The 20,292-nt window shown below is 36.7% G+C and overlaps 2 protein-coding genes across 2 annotated transcripts in view; one reads left to right on the top strand and one right to left on the bottom strand.

Annotated features, from left to right (window-relative positions):
• ATAD5 (ATPase family AAA domain containing 5) overlaps positions 1 to 9,821 on the bottom strand; it is a 32,672-nt gene extending 22,851 nt beyond the window's left edge. The window contains exons 1-4 of the mRNA XM_016152493.2: positions 9,270 to 9,821; positions 4,819 to 6,734; positions 4,089 to 4,197; positions 128 to 292 (exon numbers count right to left, since the gene is read on the bottom strand). Coding sequence (XP_016007979.2) covers positions 128 to 292; positions 4,089 to 4,197; positions 4,819 to 6,734; positions 9,270 to 9,335 — 2,256 coding nt within the window. The 5' untranslated portion in view covers positions 9,336 to 9,821. The remainder of the gene's footprint in view (positions 1 to 127; positions 293 to 4,088; positions 4,198 to 4,818; positions 6,735 to 9,269) is intronic.
• A 6,765-nt stretch (positions 9,822 to 16,586) lies between these two features.
• The window catches only part of CRLF3 (cytokine receptor like factor 3), a 30,744-nt gene continuing 27,038 nt past the window's right edge, over positions 16,587 to 20,292 (top strand). Inside the window, exon 1 of the mRNA XM_016152500.2 lies at positions 16,587 to 16,804. Within this exon, the coding sequence (XP_016007986.2) occupies positions 16,688 to 16,804 (117 nt within the window). The 5' untranslated portion in view covers positions 16,587 to 16,687. The remainder of the gene's footprint in view (positions 16,805 to 20,292) is intronic.

Raw genomic sequence — 20,292 nt, 5'->3', positions numbered from 1 at the left:
TTTAAAGCAGAACTAAAAATGATATTCTTTCTACCACCTCAAGGCTATCTTACAATTATACCTTATAACTTTATCCAAGCAGTAGAACAGGAGAAAATTTATACTAATAAATATTTGTTATACTTACCTCTGTGTCTGACATTTTCTTCCTTTCAGGAAGAGTATGATGTCTTGATGAACGCCTTAAAGGTGTTGCTATTTCTTCAGCAGCTTTTGACCTGCTAATGTGTAAAGCTTTTGCTTTTTCAATCAATTGTTTTGCTTTTGATACATTTTTTGAAGCATTGATTGCCTAAACAAAAATTTAAAATATCAATTTAGATCACTGGCAAACTCATTAAAGTTCATAACAGAAAAAAAACATAAAAGGCAAAATGATGGAGACAGTAAAAAGATCAGTAGCTACTAGGGGTTAAGGGGGGAGGAAGGGATGAATAGGCAGGCAGAGCACAGATTTCTAAGGCAGTGAAACTACTCTGTATAATACTGTAATGTTGGATACCTGTCATTACACATTTATCCAAACCCAAAGAATATACCAGAACACACCAAGAGTGAACCTTAATGGAAACTATGTCCTCTGGATGTGTTGATGTAGGTTCATCAAACATAATAAATGTACTGCCTCGGTAATGATAATGGAGGAAGCTGTACATGTATGTATGGGTGCAAGGAGAATATGAGAAATCTCTGTACTTTTAGCTCAATTTTGCTGTGAACCTAAAACTGCTCTAAAAAAAAAAAGTCTATCAAAATATTTATAATAGAAAAACACAATCACAAATCACAGTAAATAAAATAAATGGTTATTTAAATCTTACAAAGGCAATAAAATTAAAAGGTGTCTAGTTATACTTGGTTTGCTTTTATTTCTTACTTGAAATTTATCCAGATAAATACAATTACATTTGTGAAAAACAGTCAGAAAAATGTCCATAGTATAGATTAGAATTGTAGGTTATTTCCCCCACCATCTTCATAGCATCTATTCTTTGATTTTAGTCACCTCAGGCTAAATTCTTTGGAGATATCTGAAGAGGCATTACATATGGAAAAGAGCACCAGACAAAAATAAAATCTGGCCTTCAGACCAGGCTCTGCCATTGATGTGCTATATTATCTTCCTGATAAACTGCTTTTCTACCTTCTGAGTTCTACGGGCTTTTATGCTTGGATTTCAAAACACACACAGAGCAAGGTGCAGAACAGCTTTATATTATATGATCCCTTAAAAATGACAGATGTCTATTTAAGCCTAAGATAAACTCTGAAAGGAGAAACATGTAACTATAAAAAGTATATAAAACTAAATACTTCTACTGTTTTTTAAAGAAATACCTGCTGTTTGTTAAAACCTTTAAAATGTTTTTTAAAAACATATTTAAAAGAATAGGCACAGATATTCAAAACATATGTAAGAAGGTTAGGAATGTTATGGATTTGCTGCTATAGTAGGAGCATGATAGATTTTTATTTTTCTACTAGCAAAACTTTTGGCAGGCTGATGAACCTACTACAGTCAGTTAGTATTCAAAATAATCCACCTAAGTGTAAATTAACAACTCAATTATTGAAACAAACTGTTTTATAGATATGTTTTAGTGAATGTTTGGAAAAAAATACATATATATTCTGGCAAGTAGTATTGCTATTACTTGAAACCTGTGTTTTTTCTAATAAGTTTTAAAAATATATAGAAAAACACAAAACAGAAAAATTTAAAATCAACCATAATTTTATCACCTCAAAAATAATCATTTCCAATACCCTACTTTCTAACCTAGCCACCTATCCTCCCAGCTCCTACGTGGTTACTCCTGACTACCCATGGAACCTCAGTCCTGACAGCTTTCTACTACCTCCCTGTTCAACAGCCTCTATTCCCTATCCAGCTTAGATTCCACTGCATGTGACTTCAACTACTCTTAAAAATTTTCTCACCTCCTTTAGCCCCATTGTTCTTTTGCCATGGCTACCTAGAAAAGAGCTCAATCTGTCCTCCTCCTTTCTGCCTAACCTCAGGCAAGCAAACTTATCTGTGCATTCACCATTCCACTAAACTGCACTTACCAAGAATCCTAAAAACCAATGGACACTTCAATTCATATCTTGCTAAACTTCTCTGCAGCATTTGACAATACTGGCCACTCTCTCTATGAAATGCTTTCATGACATCAAATTCTCCAAGTTGTTCTACCAATTCAGGCACTCTTTCCATGTTCTCTCCCGCTCATTCCTTAAAGACTGTGGAGTATCGCCAGGGTTATCTTTGGATAGGTTCTCTTTTCACCAAATACACTTTTCCTGCATCGTCTCATCCATTTTCAGAGTTTCAGTTACCACCAATATGTTAATGACTCCTTCAGCTTTCCCTCTAGTTCAAATCTCCGTAAAGATTTAGGACCATGGATCCAACTGCTAATTATAGATGGTTCTACCTGGACATCCCACAGGGACCTTGAATCCGTTTTTCCAAAACCAAATTCCTCATCTTTCTCCCATACCTAGTCATCTTCCTATCTCAGTGAAATGCAACACCATCCACTCAAAAGACAGAACCCTGGGTATCACACTTGACTGTCTCCCTAATATCTAGCATATAGTATTGCATTAAATAAATACTTATGGAATGAAAAAAATGAAGCCAGAGCCATCCTGCAAATATCTGTTGAAAGAGCCATTATGAATATCAGGCTCTTAGGGAAAAAAAAAAAAAAAGTTTACCTTCATTCTCAAAAAAGCATGAAAAATCTCTCCCAGAAAATCAGACTAAGATTTTCAGCTCAAGCTAGTAAATGAGCCTGGACAAGGCTTCAAAAAATAAGACCCTGTAGTAAGAGGTTCAGTGACAGATGATTAGTATGAGATAAAATCAATGATCTAAGTAAATTCAGATAAGGGCCCCAATTTGGATACAATAAATTTTGAGATCTGTCTTGCTAGAAAATTTATTACTGAGTCACAATTCTAAGTTGCACATGGTACAAAACAAGGCATGGTTTTTCTAAAATAAAAGTTTAAGCTATCCTCCAGAATTAAAGTAGGTAGAATAAAATATTTGGCATAAAGCACACCTCAGATACTTTCAACCTTTAGTTGTGGTATAATCAGCTAGATTCTAGAGTGCTTTCCATTAGGCTAAGAACCATTTTTCTAACTACTTATAGTTGTGTGACTCTAGGAAAGTCACTTCCCAGAGTCACATATAAACTTCATGTTTTCTTAATCAATGAACTTCCAAGTTTCTTCATCTATAAGAGTTAAATTGTTACTCTATGAAATTAATGATATAAGTACTAAGCACGGTGCCTAGAATGTGATAAGTAGTCAAAAAATAATAACTGTTAAGTAAAAACAAGAGATACCAATTTTCTGTAGCAGATTTTACCCAGAGATTATATCAGAATCATCTTGTTGGTTTTACAAAACACATGTACCTGCGCCTATTCACCCTGGAAAGAATCCAAATTCTAACATCCTACTTTCTAACCTAGCAGTTTATTTCCCCAAAGCAGCTAGTTATATGTCCTACCTCTAGTTATATATCCTACCCCTCCTTTTACAGGAGTGGTTTTCAACTGAGGGTGATTTTTTTCCCCCTCCAGGGGATATCTGGCAATGTCCAGAGATATTGATTGTCATAAATAGGGGAGTTGGGTAAAGGCAAGGGTCACTGCTAAACATCCTCTAATGCACGGGATAGTCCCCTACAACAAATAATTATCCAGTCCAAAATGTCAACAGTACCAGGGTTTAGAGACCTTCTTTTTTACCCTCTAATTTACATAAATAAACCAAACATTCAATTATGACCTATAAGCAAACAATTGGAATGTAACTCTAACAAAACTTTTTGTAAGTAAATTATACTCCACCCTCATCAATTGCTTTTATCTCACAATAAGATATCTTAATATCTTAATAAACTAGCTAGAGGAAACAGAATAAGTGAAAACTAATATAGGGCTGTAGTTAACCGATCCATGAAATATCTGAATCTTCTTGTAGAGTATTACTTCAAATAGTAGTAATTGTTGTTTTTTAGGAAACAGAATGCCACTTTTAGGACTATCTAATATTTCAATTACCTTTCTAGTTTGTAAGGTAAAATCTCCATCAGTTGCTTCAGATTTCTTGGATCTTGTCTTAGATTTCCTCTTAGATTGTTTGGGAGTACTAATTCTGGTGAATTTCATTCTGCAAAAAAAAAAAAAAGATATTTAGAAACATTTCCATGAATATAATGTGTTAAGAACTTCAATTGAATACAGAAAAGAACCAACTAGGGCACCAATTTCTGGACAGTTCTAAAATAGAAATACCTCATTTGTTTCAAACTACTGATTATTGAAAAGTAAGCCAAACTAAATGTTAAACTTAAAAAATATAAATTATTTTAAAAATCATGTGCCTTACAGAAATTTAGCCCCTAAGATCACTTATATTAGCCAGAACCAGCATGCAAGTATATACCTGATAGTGTATAGCCCAGTTTACCCAATAAAGTTCTAAGACTCACTTTTTAATCTTGTTTGTTAAACACACAGAATTCATATTTAAAGATATTTCTCCAGAGATTAGCAACTGTAATGAATAAGAGTTTAGAACTTATCTAAAATATATCTAGAATTATTCTAAAATCTGTCTGACTTTATATTAAATGTGGGAAATTTTCAGCATTTTTTAAACAATTTTTTTCCTTATAAATCAGCTGCGTTCTTGAAAAATAATACTAATACTTGAAATATTTTCCTTCCCAGCTTATGGTATATGCATAACACTTAAGAACTTTAGAAGAAAAACAAAGCTTTACCTTACCTAATAGGGCTCTCTGAATCAGAGGATACTATTATTAATTCCGCTGTATATAAGCTATGCTTTTCTGCTAAGTTGGCTGCTTTTGGAGTGGAAGGCTTTACTGGACTACCATTTGGTGCATCTTCAGAATCTGTACCTCTAGTGATTATTGTAGTAGGCATACTGCTACTTCTTGCAGATCTTCTCATTGATTTGGGAGTAGAAACATTTACCAAGTTGTCTTCAGTATTGGCTTCAGAGTGTATAACCTTATCCTTAACTGGTGTGCTAGTTTTTCTTGAAGACTTATTGTTATACAGAGAGGAAATCTTTGGAGGGTCATCATTAGCTATATCTTCACAAATAAGACTTTTACTGTTAAATAATAGTCTGTTTTGATAAACTTCTGGGTTTTTTTGTCTTAAACTCATTCTAAACCTATTTTTATTTTGTTTATCTGTAAAGGAAAAAGTTTTTTTCTTTTGAGTATTTCCCTCTCTATTTTCGCCTGAAGCAGCACCAGTATTCGATATTTTCCTATCTTTTTTCTTCAGCTTTTTACTTTTCTCCTTAGGAAAACTTCCTTTATCAGTGTGTGGCTGTGAACTGCCATTATTTGAAATCATTTGGATATTGGAATTTTCTATTATTTTTTTTAAATTATTGTCTCTTCCTTCCTCATTTAAAGCTTTTTCACTGAGCTCTCTGTGCTTATCAAAAGGCTTTTTGACTCCATTTTTAAGTGCATCTGTTGCTGGCTGTCTAAATGCTTTCATAAACTGCTGTCTTTCTTCTAGAGAGCATTTTGGTTTCACAGCTTCAGAAGTTCCAGCTTCCAAAACAGCCAATTCTAATTCTTCCTCCTGTATAACAACATTAGATTTTCTTTTCTGAATTGTCTGTTCATTCTCAGGATCAGATAGACTATTTTCCAATTCCAACTGCTTTTGTTTCAAGAAAATTGAGGGTATTTTCCCTGTCTTTTTGGGGGGAACAGAGTGAACTTGTGCAAGAACAGTAACTGTCCTGGAGAGGACCTGTTGGGAAATTTCACAGGTTTCTGTAGCACTTATACAATCACCTTTGACTCTATCTTCAACAGTTTCAGAAGGAATACAAATTGACATTTTAGAGTCTGATATCTGTTCCAGTTTATTTTCCTTGTGACTTTTTAAAAATTCCTCATATGAGACAGTTATTGTACCATCATTTAACTGGGCTATTTTTGTTATATTATCGCTAGAGTTTGCATCATTTGCAGTATTCTCAATTTCATTAATTGGGGAAGGCATTATCTGTTTAGTATTTTTAACATTTTTAAGGAGAGGTAGTTCCTCTGCCAAGGGTGAACTTTCAGATAGATCTATTATATCTCGGCACTTCCTCTTTCTCAATTTTTTACAATCATTTTTTGTGGTCCTTTGTTTAGGATTTACTTTCTTGGAACTTTTTTTGGTGATCATAGTGCTTGATTGGTTTTTGATATCTTGAGTACTTTCTGCAAGTACTTCTACATGTTTCTTGTACAGTGAAACAGAAGTGCTACTTTCCACAAAATCATTATTTAAACTACAGTCTTCTTTGCTGTCATCACTATTAATTTGAATTGGACATTCATTTTCAGTTTTAATGTTATTTAATTGATGAGACAAATTAACTCTCTTTCCTCTCTTCTTAAACTCTATATTTGAGAACATTTCCAAAGGTATTTTAGAGTCTTTGCCGCTGTCAGCAGGCAATGGTGCAGATGATTTTATCTTGTACTCTTTTGTTGATTGAATCTTCTCATTTGTGGGTGAAGTCTTTCTAAAATAATCCAGAATATTACTGGATTTTGGTGGAGAGAAAACTCTGTCTCCAGTCTTCCCTATTGGTGATAAATATTTTGTAATTGTTTCACAAGATCTGTCATCATCTTTCCTTCGTTTTTTGCACACCTATTGATTTAAAATTTAAAAAAAGCACTTATTTCAAGTGAAATAATACAGAACATACATTTTAAACCTGTATCTAATATTTTACATAAATGGATAAAAAAGGAAGGCTCCCTTAGGTGACATGATATATCAGAAAGAAAAAGAGCTTTAAAGTTAAGCCTACATTCAAATCTCAACACATCAAGTTATACGCTTATAATTTGCATACTTTATAACATATATATACACACACACACACACACACACACACATACACATACATATTACACTTCAATAAAAAATTTCAAGGCCACTCTACTTATGTATAATTTCTTCTGGCCTCTGTTTACCCCATAACCTTTGAATAGTACCACTCACCTCACAGAATTTATAATGAACACATTACATAAAAACATCTGAGGTCTGATGCATGGTAAGGACTCTATGTTAATTCCATTCCCTTTTTAATTTTTAGTTAAAAACAAACAAATTTTCTACCTCTGAGAATCAGATACAAACCTAGGATCCCAAAATTTATTAATCAAGTAAAAGTTATGGTGAAGGACACTTACCACAAATAAAACAAAATTTTCCAGTGTTTTAATTTGTTATTAAAACAGTCACTGCCTGCCTCCTACATTATTACCCTCAAAATATCAAGGTGACTATAATGCTAAAGAGTTATATTTCTACCAGAGGGTAGCAGGGAGGGGAGAGGTAGACGGGGTAAAGGGTCAAATATGTGGTGACAGAAAGAAATCTAACTATGGGAGGTGAACACTCTGTGTGTGTGTGTGTGTGTGTGTGTGTGTGTGCACGCACGCCTTACTGTTAAAGTGTACAGACGAAACTTATGGGATTTCATAACCAATGTCACCAACAAATAAATAAATAAATAAATAACTTTTTTGGGGAGCTTTTATTTCTGTTGGTCATAAATTAGCAACTTACATAACAGAAAATAAAATGCTTATTGGTTACAAAAAGCTCCATCAGTCTTTTCTTTAATTTTAACTTCCCTCAGTTCATTTGTTAGAATAAGTTTGCCAGAATAACAAAGACATTTTTTAAGAGATAAGAAATAAATGGAGGCATTATACTTCTAGAAAATGAAAACATATTGTACAGCCATCATGAATAAAACATAGTACTTGAAGTCAAGCAACTTAATGAAATGAATTAGAAACCAGAAAAAGATATAGGTATATATAACAGTGGCATTCAAGTTAGTGAACAAAGTAGTTACTAAATGATATTGGTACAGATTTCTAATCATTTGGATAAATATGAAACAAAATAAATTATAAACAGATTAAAATTTTGTGTTAAAATTAAATGGTAAATGTATTAGAAGGAAATGCTAAAGAGTTGTTAGTATAAATGTTATTACCCTGAGATGGTATCGGAGACATAATATCATAGGCTAAAGGCAGATCTAAGTCCAAGTGCTGGCTCTGACATCTACTAGTGTGGGATCTTAAATAAATCTACTTTTTTCTAACTTAATTTACTTTTAATTACTTTCTAACCTTCTCTCATCTATAGAATACAGATAATATATCACAGGACTAATATTAAGTAAAATAACATGGATAAGGCCCTTACCCTTAAAATACTAAATAGTAAGTATCACTATGAAATAGGCTCTCTAAGCGGGGCACCAAAAGCAGAAACTTAATGAAAAAACTGAGAAAGTTGACCACACAAAAATTAAGAACTGTGTAATTCAGGTACCAAAAGCCCTCACACCTGAGACAAGCTGAGCAACTGCCTAGATTTAACAAACAAGTATCAGCATAACAACTATCAGCAAATAGACAAAATTTGATTCTAAAAAGTAAGAAAGAGCCCAGGTAAACAGGCAAAAAGACACCTTAGCTCACTTAAAGGACACCAGTATGCATACTTCAGTTAGCTTGATATGAAAATGTATATAAAAATATACCAACTGTCTACTACAAGACTCTACTCGTCTATTTCAAGGCATTACAATCTCTTCTCAACGACAGCTTAGTGTATTTCACTGAAACTTAGTGCAATTCATTGATGAACACACAAGAATAACAGTATGCCATGCCCGAACTCCTAACTGCAGTATATTAAGCTCTAGACAGCCAAAGTAAGCGATTTTTATAAAGTACCTTGTTTGATTCCTGTAGTGACATTCTAAGTGGCATTCCTAGAACGGATAGAGGGATGGACTAGTTGAACTTAAAGATCCTTTTCAACGCTAAAGTTCTATGAACCTATATCACGAACAGAAACTTACCTCCGGATTCTCCACGACATTTCTCCAGTCCAAAATATCAAGTTCCACCAGTATTTCAGGATCTGAGAACTGGTTAACTCAAGACCTAACTTACCCAGCCCTGCAAAGATCTCACAATCTGTTTGTCAGGATCTATCATGACTTTAAGAAACGACACACTCCAGCAACTGTTCCACACAATGTCACAACTGAGGGCTCACCATGTCCCTCCTCTCCCCTCATGGACCTAATGTTGGGGTCACCTTTCATCTATCCCTGACAGACGGAGGGAGATAACTCAAGCTCACCTCAATCTCGTAGTCCTTCACCGGAGGGGGAGCAGCTGTCGCCGCCATAGCGAGGACCCCCACCATCTCCCTGCTGCCCGGAATCCCGGCTCCTAGGACCTTGTACAGCCCGGCCCCGCATGCCTGGAAGCCATGGAGGAAGCCGGCTCCCGCAGGAACCAGGAGCGGGGCCGCCGAGTCTGTCTCGGACTCCCGGCGCCCACCCGCCCGGAGCGGTCCGTGGAGGCTGGGCCCAGGTCGGGCGAGTCAAACGCGGGAAGAGGCAGTGAGAAAGCGCGGGCGGACAGGACCCTAGGGCGCGGCCGGTGAGCGCGGGTTGTCCCCAAGCCAGGCACTTCAGGCTGAGAGTTCGGGAGTGGGGCCCGGGCGGAGAAAGCAGGCCGAACGCAGATCCGACCCGCGGGCTTCGGAGGGAGTTCTTGTCAATTGGGTTTTCGCGCCGTCTGGCGCGCAAGGGGCGGAACTTAGGATTGTTTCTGGAGGCTGCGCGGACGGTGAAGCGAGAGGGTCAAAATACATCTCTGGCGAACCTGTTGGAGGCGGAATTGTCGCACCGCAGAATTTAAAACCAGCGGGGATTTGGAGGATTCGAGCTCCTCAAGCTCAGTGTCACGGGTGAGGACATGATTTGACTAACGTATGCTAGTGACAGAATTAAAACCCTAGGCTTTTTACGCCCCAGGCCGACCCCCATTGAGAAGTGGAAATTTGAAAAAAACAGGAAACGAAATAACAATTGATTACACACCTTCCACTTCGAATAAAATGTTATTTTGGCAAGCGTCCTACCTCGAGATGCGCCTATTCGGGGCCCGGCGTTTTGATTTTCTACCATCAATTGAACTAAGGAGGCATGTCTTCCCATGGATTTCGTCCTCGCGAGCAGCTTGGAGAGACCAAGGTCATCGCCTCAGCTGGTTTGCCCTGTGTGCAGAGTCGTTGCAGGGTGCCAGTAGTTTGCTGGTTTGTAGTGATGATAATCTCATGCATCATTTGCATTGTTTTCATGGATTTGTTTAGCTTTTACTTTTTTCTACATTACAGTAGCAGTTACATAAATATAGAGTATTTTGATTGCAGGTTTAACTGAACGGTATGTAAGAACTGAAAAAAAAGTAAAAGGACACATCAAATCATAATGAGGAGGCACCTTGTAAGGTCGGACTATGCAAATTGATATTAATAATTGATGTAATTGCGTTCATCTTGATGGTATTTGTTATTATCTTGACAGAATAAAGGGCACAAATTTCTTCAATGAAATCAGTGGTAATTACTTTTTCTTTGAAAAGTATTAGCCTTGGATAAGATTTTTCAGGAAGAGAGAATGCACTGAGTATACACTGTTTTGTTGTTTTGGTTTGTTTTTTTGATAATTCATGTAGTGAAAGAATGCTACCCAAGGAGAAGGTGGAGGAAGATGAGGAGGAACAAGAAGGGGAAGGGGAGGAGGAAAAGGATGTAAGGAGGAGAAATAAGTGAGAAAATTACAGAGAAAAGGGAAAGTCTCTTTGACTTCCACCCACAACTTGGTCTCTTCCTCTTCACTCTAGTGATAGCCAATATTACCCATTTGGTGGATAGCATGGCAGCCCTTTTTATACTTTTACATACATATGTGTATGTACAGAAAAATCTTTATGTTTGTTTTCGTTTCTATAAAAGGCAACACTGTAAATGTTACTCAGCAATTTGTTTTATTTCCGCATTCATCATTGTTTTTAAGAGCTATTCATGATACATGGAGATCTGATTCATTCCCTTTCATTTCTGAGCATTCCATCCAAAAATGCACATTTTATGTATCCATTTCCTTAGTGGCAGACACTTATTTTGTCTCTAATTTTCTTAGTCAATGACTCAATGAACCGTCTTGTCTATGTCTTTTTGAACACATATAATGTTTCTCTAGGATACATACCTAGAAGTGGAATTGCTGGGTTATGGGGTATGTCTCTAGCACCTTTTTATTTTTCTAAATCACCAAGCACCTAAACTGCATTGGATTATTAAGCATTTATTTTTAAGAGTTTATTTTTAGACATGTAGTTAATATTTTATATAACCCTTATTTAGGAGCTCATAGCATTTATCAATTTTAAATTAAAAGAGCTCTCATTTATATACCAATTTAGCATTTTACAGTGTGCCCATGTCATTTTTGATTATTGTCCCAATCTGATTAACCCCTACTTTAAAAATTACTAACTTTTATTATCAAACTAGTGTCTGTATTTGGTCAAAAAATATCAGAACATTACAAAATTTATCAAAAAAACAGCTGACTTCTATTTCATACCCCAGTTCTATATCCCAGAGGTAGCTACTTCCGAAACTCTTCTAGCACTATAAATACCTCCCTATTTTTAAATACTACTATAACATGCTAATACAGCTATTTCTTAATTTAACAATTTAAAACAGTATTAATTAACGCCCTGTTATGGTGGTTAAGGATTTAATTCTCTTATAACACCTCTCTCAACACTTCTCCTCCTACCTTCCCAACATAGTTATGTTATAAAGATTTGTACACTTTGGGGAGTGGTAAAGATGTTCCTTATCTTGATTATGGTAATGGTTCCACAGGTATCTACTCAGCTTTGTTTATAATAGGGGAAAAAAAGAACTATGAACAACCCATCAACAAGTAAATGAATAAACACATTGTGTTACATCCATACCATGGAGTACTACTCAGCAATAAAAGGAAAAGAACTATTAATATATGAAACAGCATGAATGAATGTCAAAATCCTTATTTCGAGTAAAAGAAGCCAGATGAAAAAAGAGTACATATATATGATTCTATTTATGTAAAATTCAAGAAAATGCAAATTAATCCCTAATGACAGAAAGCAAATCAGTTGTTCCCTGGGTTCAGGGATTGAAGGAGGGATGAACTACAAAGAGATGGATTACATGGAAACTTTGGGGAGTGGTGGAAATGTTCCTTATCTTGATTATGGTAATGGTTCCACAAATATCTACTCATGAAAAAGTTCATCAAATTGTGTACATTAAGTATATATATTTTATTGCAAATCTGTTATACTCAACAAAGCTGTTTTTAAAAATTGTTAAAGCTGATTGAACTTTTTTAGCATGGTGGTATACTCATTAGTGAGCTCTACTATAGTATGATCAGGAAATGAACTGGCATTTTCATGGAGAACTTCTCAATGTTAACTGGTCTCTGGGACCATTCAGTTTCTCTTCCAATCTCTTTGGGGACAGGGGTGTTTATAACTCATGCATTCAGTGGAAGCAATGGGGAGAGGTCACTTAAATGCATGGGATAAAGCAATGGATGTAGAATATCTAACTTTAACTGATGTCTCGTTTTTTTCAGTTCCATACCTCACTGTCATGTGGTGTGCTATCCATCTATTCATCTATTCTATAAAAACTACATGTCAACTATGAACAAAGCAACTGTAAACAAAACCAACAAAAATTCCTATCTTCTTAGAGTTTATAATAGTATACCCCCACCCCAGCCCTATCCATGGTTTCACATTCTGGGGTTTCAGTTACCCTCAATAACCCATCTAAAATATTAAATGGAAAATTACAGAAATAAATAATTCACACATTTTAAATTGCACACCATTCTGAGTAGGATAAATAAATCTTGCACATTCCTGCTCTCCTAGGATGTGAATCATCCCTTTGTTCAGTGTATCCATATTCTATACTCTACCTACCCATTAGTCACTGAGTAGCCATCTAAGTTATCAGACTGCCTGCCTTAGTACTTATGTTCAAGTAACACTTATTTTACCTAATAATGGCCCCAAAACATGAGAGTAGCGATGCTGGCAATTTGGACATGCCAAAGAGAAGTGAAAATGTATTTACGAATAGGAAAAAAATATAGCATATGTATAGGGTTCAGTCCTACCCATGTTTTCAGGCATCTACTCGCAGTCTTGAGACATATTCCCGAGTGAATCAAGGTATTGTTAACTAAACAAAAAGCCATGAGGAAAGGCACCCTAGGTAGGATAAAACTAAGTGGGGAAGGGTGTAAGCATTTGGAGATAATATAAGTGCACTGTTTAAGAAAGAAGAAACAGACTACTTTGACTCAATAGGTAAGACTGAATAACATATTTAGAGATGAAGTTTTGGTTCAGGTTAAGAAGCTTTGATTTTAATAAGTATACATTAAAGGTTTTACAAGTACAGTGACATTTGCAAAACCTGTTTTAGGAAGATAAATGATAGAGAGGTGGGACTTGGGTCTGTCTTAAGATAAAGTGGGGGTTGGCATACAGTACATTCTCAAATATTTGTTCAATGAAGTGAATATATATAGGATAAGTGGAGGGGGTAAATAAGGAAAAACCATTTGGCATTAGTCCAGGTATAATATAATGAGGCTTAAATTAGGGTGTTGGCCTTTACAGAGGTTTTACAGTGAGAAAGGAGAAAAGTTAGGTTCAGAAGAATAGGAAGATTTAGGCACAGATTGAGTCAGTAAAAAAATATATATATTTATTTAATTTTCTTGAACATATTACATTCTGTGTGTTCTCTAAAGCTAATTGAACAGAATTGATCCCTCTCTGGAGGGCTTTACAACACGAAATTTTTAAAAAATTAAAAAGAGAACTTCCATAAAGCTAAGACACTAATCTTAGTCTCATTCAGCTTTATTTCCTTCATCATCTAACTGGTAGGAGGCAAGAAACATGTATCTAATATACCCGTACTATAGGAAAAAGTAATATTACAGAAAAAAAAAACTGAAAGAAATCTTATGAAACTACTCAGGCTTGAAATTTTTGGAAACATTGTTTTTAACTTTATAGCATAAGTTCCTAAAGAGTAAATACTCTGATAACACAGAGGAAGATTGAACACAGGAAGACTGATTTGGAGGTGGCAATGATAGAAACCAGCAGGCCATCAGACAGGGATTTTTTTGTTAGTTTTATTTTTTAATCTTTATGGCATCACATTGGTCTAGAATTGACTTTTCAAGGGTACCCAGAATTGACTTCTCAAGTGTATACGCAGGGGCACAGACTTCTTATGCTAATAAGATAAGAAACAAAGGAACTTGCTAATTTATTTCTTTATTTACAATATGAATGTAATTGCCAGAAAATTGCAACATCTGGAATATCAAGTTGTAAGCAGATAGTTGTTTGGTAAACATGGATTCACAATATTTGTTCATCTAATCAGCAAAGACATCCTCTTTTCTCTCTCCAATTTTTTCTCAAAAACCTGCAAACTGTACTTAGCACATACTGACAATTTTTTACTGACCACTATTTTTATACGCTTAATACTACTAACACATTTTTTAGAATCAATTGGCTACAACTAAGTCTTGGGACTTAGTTTTTAAATAGCAACTCATACAAAGAAATACTCCTGCAATCAACAATAATTAAGAGATAATTCTAATCTTGACGTGTCTCTTAAATATTTTTATTAATGCTATATATTTTTTTAATTTTGAAAATTCAAATTTATAGAAATCTCAAACTTATCAGAAAAGTTGCAAATACAGTGCAAAAACTTTTTTTTTTGAATAAACCTTTTGAGAGTAAATTGCTAACATTCTACAAGTACACTCTATAAACTCACAATGTAACCATCAAAAACAGGATATAACATTGATACTTTATTATCATTGAATCCTCAGAACCTTCAAGTTTATTCAATTGTCGCAATGATGCCCTTTGTAGCAAATGGATCCAACCCAGAATCACATATTGTACTGTATTGTATAGTGAAACCTACTGACAGTCTCTAATTCATAAGTCATAGAAACTCTTTTTAATATCCTCTTTTCCCCTCCCATTTCCTTATTCCCTATTAGTACTCTGGAGTTTCTCCCTCAATCTCTAACCCAACGAAAAACTCTTGATACTCAGCTTCCTCTTTCCTACCTGACTCTTTAGTCATTTCTCTTGATTCTGTATTACTGAGGCTTGGGAGCCAGGTGGAAGACAACCTGCAGGTGAGGAGGTAAAAGCAAATCACCCCCTTCATTGGTAGGTTAGGAGTATAAAGGCCAAGGCTGAGAGTAAATAAATATTAATATATTTTATTTTTGTCAGTCTTTCCTGATTCTACCTCAATGGCCTTTTTATTTATTCAGAATGTTCCTAAATATCTTTAGTATATATTTTTGCCTTTTACATGTCAATTATACCTGAGTCTCCCTAGCTTTCTTGTCTGCCTTTGTTTATCTTGTATCTTTTAGAATACCTTCAGTGGCAAGTTACAGAAAACTCAATTCAGGCTGCCTTAAACAATAAAGGGGATCCATTGGCTAATACAGTATTTATTGTGTGTGGCTACCTTATCTTCAGGATAAAGCTAATTTTCCATTTTCTCCAGAAGGGCTTCCCTTTTCAAAATTTCTCTAGTTCCAAGAGTCATTTACTTAGTACAAAACAATGTGGTAGAAAGAGCTGCAGTCTGGCCCAGGAAAACTGGGATCTAGCCCCTAGTACAGATTCATTGTGTAACCCTGAGCAAATCACATTCTGTTTCCTGGCTGAGGCAACTTTCAGTTCTAACATCCTTGGCCAGAGGTCAGCAAACTATGGCCCAGGGCCAAATCTGACACACCTCCTGTTTTTTATGGCCTCTGAACAAAGAATGTTTTATACTTTTTAAAAAATATTTGAAAAAAATTGCAAGGAATATTTTGTGACACATGAAAATGAGGTGAAATTCAAATTTCGGTGTCCATAAAGTTTTATTTGCACACTGTCCTAGCAATTTACTATATTGCAACAAAGACCTTATGGACTGTCAAGCTCCAAATTTATACTCCTTGGCCCTCACAGAAAAAGTTTGCTAACACTTGTCCTAGACTTCTGTAAGGATTGCTGTAACCTACCGCTGACCTGTCTTGACTCCCTCTTTAGACTACGAGTTTCTGGGGAGTGGGGTCCTTGTCTGATCCCTCTGAGCGTGGTGCCCAGTTCATAGTAACCTCCCAAAATATCTGTCGCTGCTGGGATGTTCTTTTACTAGGGAGGTAGGACAATGATGATTTAAGAGTCATCTAGGTTGAAATTCCCATGGTTTCTTTCTCTGAGAAAGGGAGATACAGGAGGCCAGAATGAGATAAGATGTGGGGAAACACTTCGTAAGGTGTAGTTATACATTTTTCCTGTCCTCCACTTGTTGACCTGTAAAACGCTTGGGGCCAGGAGCTACGCAAGGAGCAGGGAGAAGGCCAGGTGAGCCTGCGGAGTGGGCGGCATTGGGACCCAGACGCCAGTGGCGCGAAGCGCGGCGCTTGGCTGTCAATCAAGGACAACGTGGGGCGGGGAGGGGCGGTGCTTCCGCCTGCTCTTGGCCTCGCGGGGCCGCTCGGCGGCGCCTGGGGCAGTTGGGAACTGCGCTTGCAGCTGCTGGCTGCGCGGCCGGGCGGGGGGGCGATGGAGCTGGAGCCGGAGCTGCTGCTGCAGGAGGCCCGGGAGAACGTGGAGGCAGCGCAGAGCTACCGGCGGGAGCTGGGCCAGAGACTGCAGGGGCTGCGGGAGGCGCGGAGGCAGGTCGGAGGGCCGCGCCCGGAGGAGCTCTATGGGCGGGGGGAGCGCGCGCGATGCCCCGCGGTTGGGCGAGGGCCATGAGTACTCCAAGAGGTTAGGATGTCTGAAAACTCTGAAGGGAGAAGAGAAGAGGCTCAGAAGGTGCAAAGAGACCTGGCAGGCTCTGGGAGTGAGAAGGGTGGTTGCGGGGGGGGGGGGTGGTTTTTGGGGGAAGAGACACGTTTGAGGGATCCAGGGAGAGTGAGGGGGCGTTCCCTGAATTGTGTAGGGCGGTGCTGGGGGTAGGCGTGGGGTCCGATGTTGGCGAGAATGAAGGATCAGAACAAAACCCCTGGATGTCACAGAGGGCAATGAGTGACGAGTTGAGGGAGGTGGAGATTCTTGGGAAAACCTGCTGTGGGGATGGAGACTGGTTTTAAAGAGCCTGAGGAAAACGTGGAGTGGCGACTTTGGGAGGGCTAAAGGTGGAGGCAAAATGAGTATTGGAAGGGAAAGATTAGGGAGAGACTAAGAGATTGAGAAGCAGTAGAGTATAACACTAAATGGATGAGATTAGTGCCTGAGAATAGTACTTAATATCTCATATGATCTTCAATGCATTAAAAAAAAAATTAGCGTAACCCCATTCTAGGTGGTTTAGAATTTAAGATAAAGCGCTGTTGGAAGAGCAAAAGAAGGAAAATGAAATATTTGAGAGACGGAATATAAAGGTGTAGGGAAATGGAAAAACAGATTTAAAGCGTACTGAAAGGAGACGCTAAATATACTTTCAAGGAACAGCAGTTATCTGTTCCCTTGGGACATGGTTTTTAAAGATATAAGAAAGCCACATGGTTTCTCTACACCCTGGAACATAGACAGAAGAAAGATATAACTCACTGCCAGTGTGTGACAGATAATTCTCAAACTACTGTTAACGTGTGATTAATGCTTTTTGAGTGAGTGGAATTCTGAGTGGAGTCATTTGAGTGGGATTTTTTCTACATCATGTTTGATATTATTAATCTATGTTGTCATCCTAGTACCTCCCATGCTGCACTGAATCTGAAAATGTACAGCTGGTAGAAAAGTGCTGTGATAACAGTGCCTTTGGATTTTCTAATTATTAAGGACGCTCAACATGCTTCAGGTTCTATGTATTTTATAACCCTTGTATAGCTGGTGTAGGCTAGATGTCATTCATAGTTTTAGAACAAAACCTAGTATTCATCTTGATTTCCCTTTAAAAAATCTGCCTTATTCTTTTTGCTATTTTGAAATAGAGGTTCTAAATCCAGGACGTTGTTTAAAAAGAGATTAAAGTATCTTTTATTATATGACTAATGTTTCAACCAATTAAGATATCTTATATGTGAGCAGGACTATTGTTTAACTGCATCAGTAATTAAGAAACAGTAGAATTGACATTAAACGGATGAGCTTAGCACCTGAGAATAGTACTTATTAATTTCCAGTGTGATATTGAATGCATTAAAAAAATTTGTATGATCCCATCCTGAATGATTTAGTATTCAGTTTCCAAAACGTCTTTTAAATTTTATTTCCAAGAATTTAAATGCAGGACATACTTTTCTATAACTTAGTAGTAGTTGAATATGGGTTTTTGTTGTGTTTCGTTTTTGAGGCCCAGTCTCTCAGGCTTGAGACAGAAAACATTAAGAGAACGTCCATCGTAGTTTGGTTTCTGATCACATTCCCTTCTGACTGGACTGGATAATAGTGCAGTTCCCTTTGGTGAACCGGAATGTGTTTTGTGCCAGGGCTGGTTACAATGGCATCTCTCCTTAAAGCTAATTCTAGTGGATTGTACACATTTGGGTTTGTAGAATAAGTCCTCTGTCAACTTGCATTTTAAGGAAGGTCTGTGTTACAAATATGTTATCAAAATAAGCAGCTGTTTTGTTTGGTGGTTAGGATATTTTTAGGGTTCTAGTCATTTTCAGAAAAACTACAGAAAATATATGGCTTTTTAGTCAAAGATTTTGCATGGGGTTAAGATGAGAAGAACAGAAAGGAAGGGATGTCCCCCTTTGTTTATATTTTTTACTCACTGATTGTATTTGGGGGGGCATATGTTTTAATTGAGATAATTCACATACCATAAAATTTGTGCCTTAAAGTATACAATTCAGCAGTTTTTAGTGTATTCGTTCACAATGTTGTGCAACCTTCACCACTGTCTAATTCCAGAATATTTATCACCCCAAAAAGAAGTGCTATACCCATTAGCTGTCACTCCCTCAGCCCCTGGCAATTGCTAATCTTCTTTCAGTCTCTATTTGGATTTGCTTGTTCTGGATGTTTCATATAAATGGAATCATACACTATGTGGCCCTTTGTTACTGGCCTCTTTGATTTAATATACTGTTTTCAAGATTCATTCATGTGGCAATATGTAACAGTACTTTTATGGCTAAATAACATTCATTTTATGGCTGTACCACATTTTATTTATCCATTCATCAATTGATAGACAATTGGGTTATTTTAACTTTTTGGCTATTATGAATAATGTTGCTAAGAACATTCATGTACAACTTTTAATGAGGACATGTTTTCAGTTCTTTTAGGAATGCTGAATGGCATGGTAACTCTGTTTAACCTTTTCAAGAACTCTTGGCATACATTTTATCTTTGCTTTTGTTTCTTACCCTTAAAAAATCTCAAAATTTGTGTCTATGAAAGTCTAGAAGGAAGAGTAAAAATTTTAAAGTTATTCTGTCAAAAACAACTGCCAGCATGTAGCAGTTTCTTCTCTTGTGGTTAAGTTTATGCCCTACCCTTTTCTTCAGAGAAAAGGAAGTTCTGTGTAGGAATGCAAAGGGTAGTCTGTAACTCTTACTGTTTAAATAAGTTAAAGGCTAGAGAGATGTTCCTTGTCTTCAGGAAATTAGATGTTTACAGCTAGTCTGGCTTAACCGATGTTGAAATCATTAAGAATAGTTCTCTATAGCGTGCTGGAATCCTTGGTACTAAGATGTAAATTAACTCCCACTCTCCTTAAATACTCATTTGTTCATTCACTCAGTGAATATTTACTGGGTGTCTACTGTGAGTCAGGGATTCTTCTAGGTCCTAGTAATACTGCTGTCAGAGAAATAGACCACTGCCTTCATGGATTTACTCTATCCTTTGATGTCTGATCATTAGACTCTTACTCTTAAAAACAAGACAGATGGAAAAAAATAAATTCTCGTGTATCATTTTTAGATTTTACTTCCATTGTGTTTTTCATCATTTGTTTCATTGTATAGGGTTGGCATTCCCGCCTGTTGTAATTAGCAATAGCTGATCAAGATGTCACATGGTGATATCAGCTGGCCAGTCAAATATGTCTCAGAGTGGCACTACCTTGATGACATTGGCACTGTCTGGGGCCTAGTCCTTAAGCTTTGCAGATCTAGAAACTTCGTCTACGTACATTAAAAGGGGGATTAGTTTGAGGTATTGGAGGTGCCTACAGTGAGAAATACCACTATTCTAGTCTGCGT

This window comes from Rousettus aegyptiacus, unplaced genomic scaffold, assembly GCF_014176215.1.
Source record: "Rousettus aegyptiacus isolate mRouAeg1 unplaced genomic scaffold, mRouAeg1.p scaffold_m13_p_6, whole genome shotgun sequence".
Lineage (NCBI taxonomy): Eukaryota > Metazoa > Chordata > Mammalia > Chiroptera > Pteropodidae > Rousettus > Rousettus aegyptiacus.
Note: the sequence above shows the minus strand (reverse complement) of the source record. Positions and strands in the feature narration are given on the sequence as shown.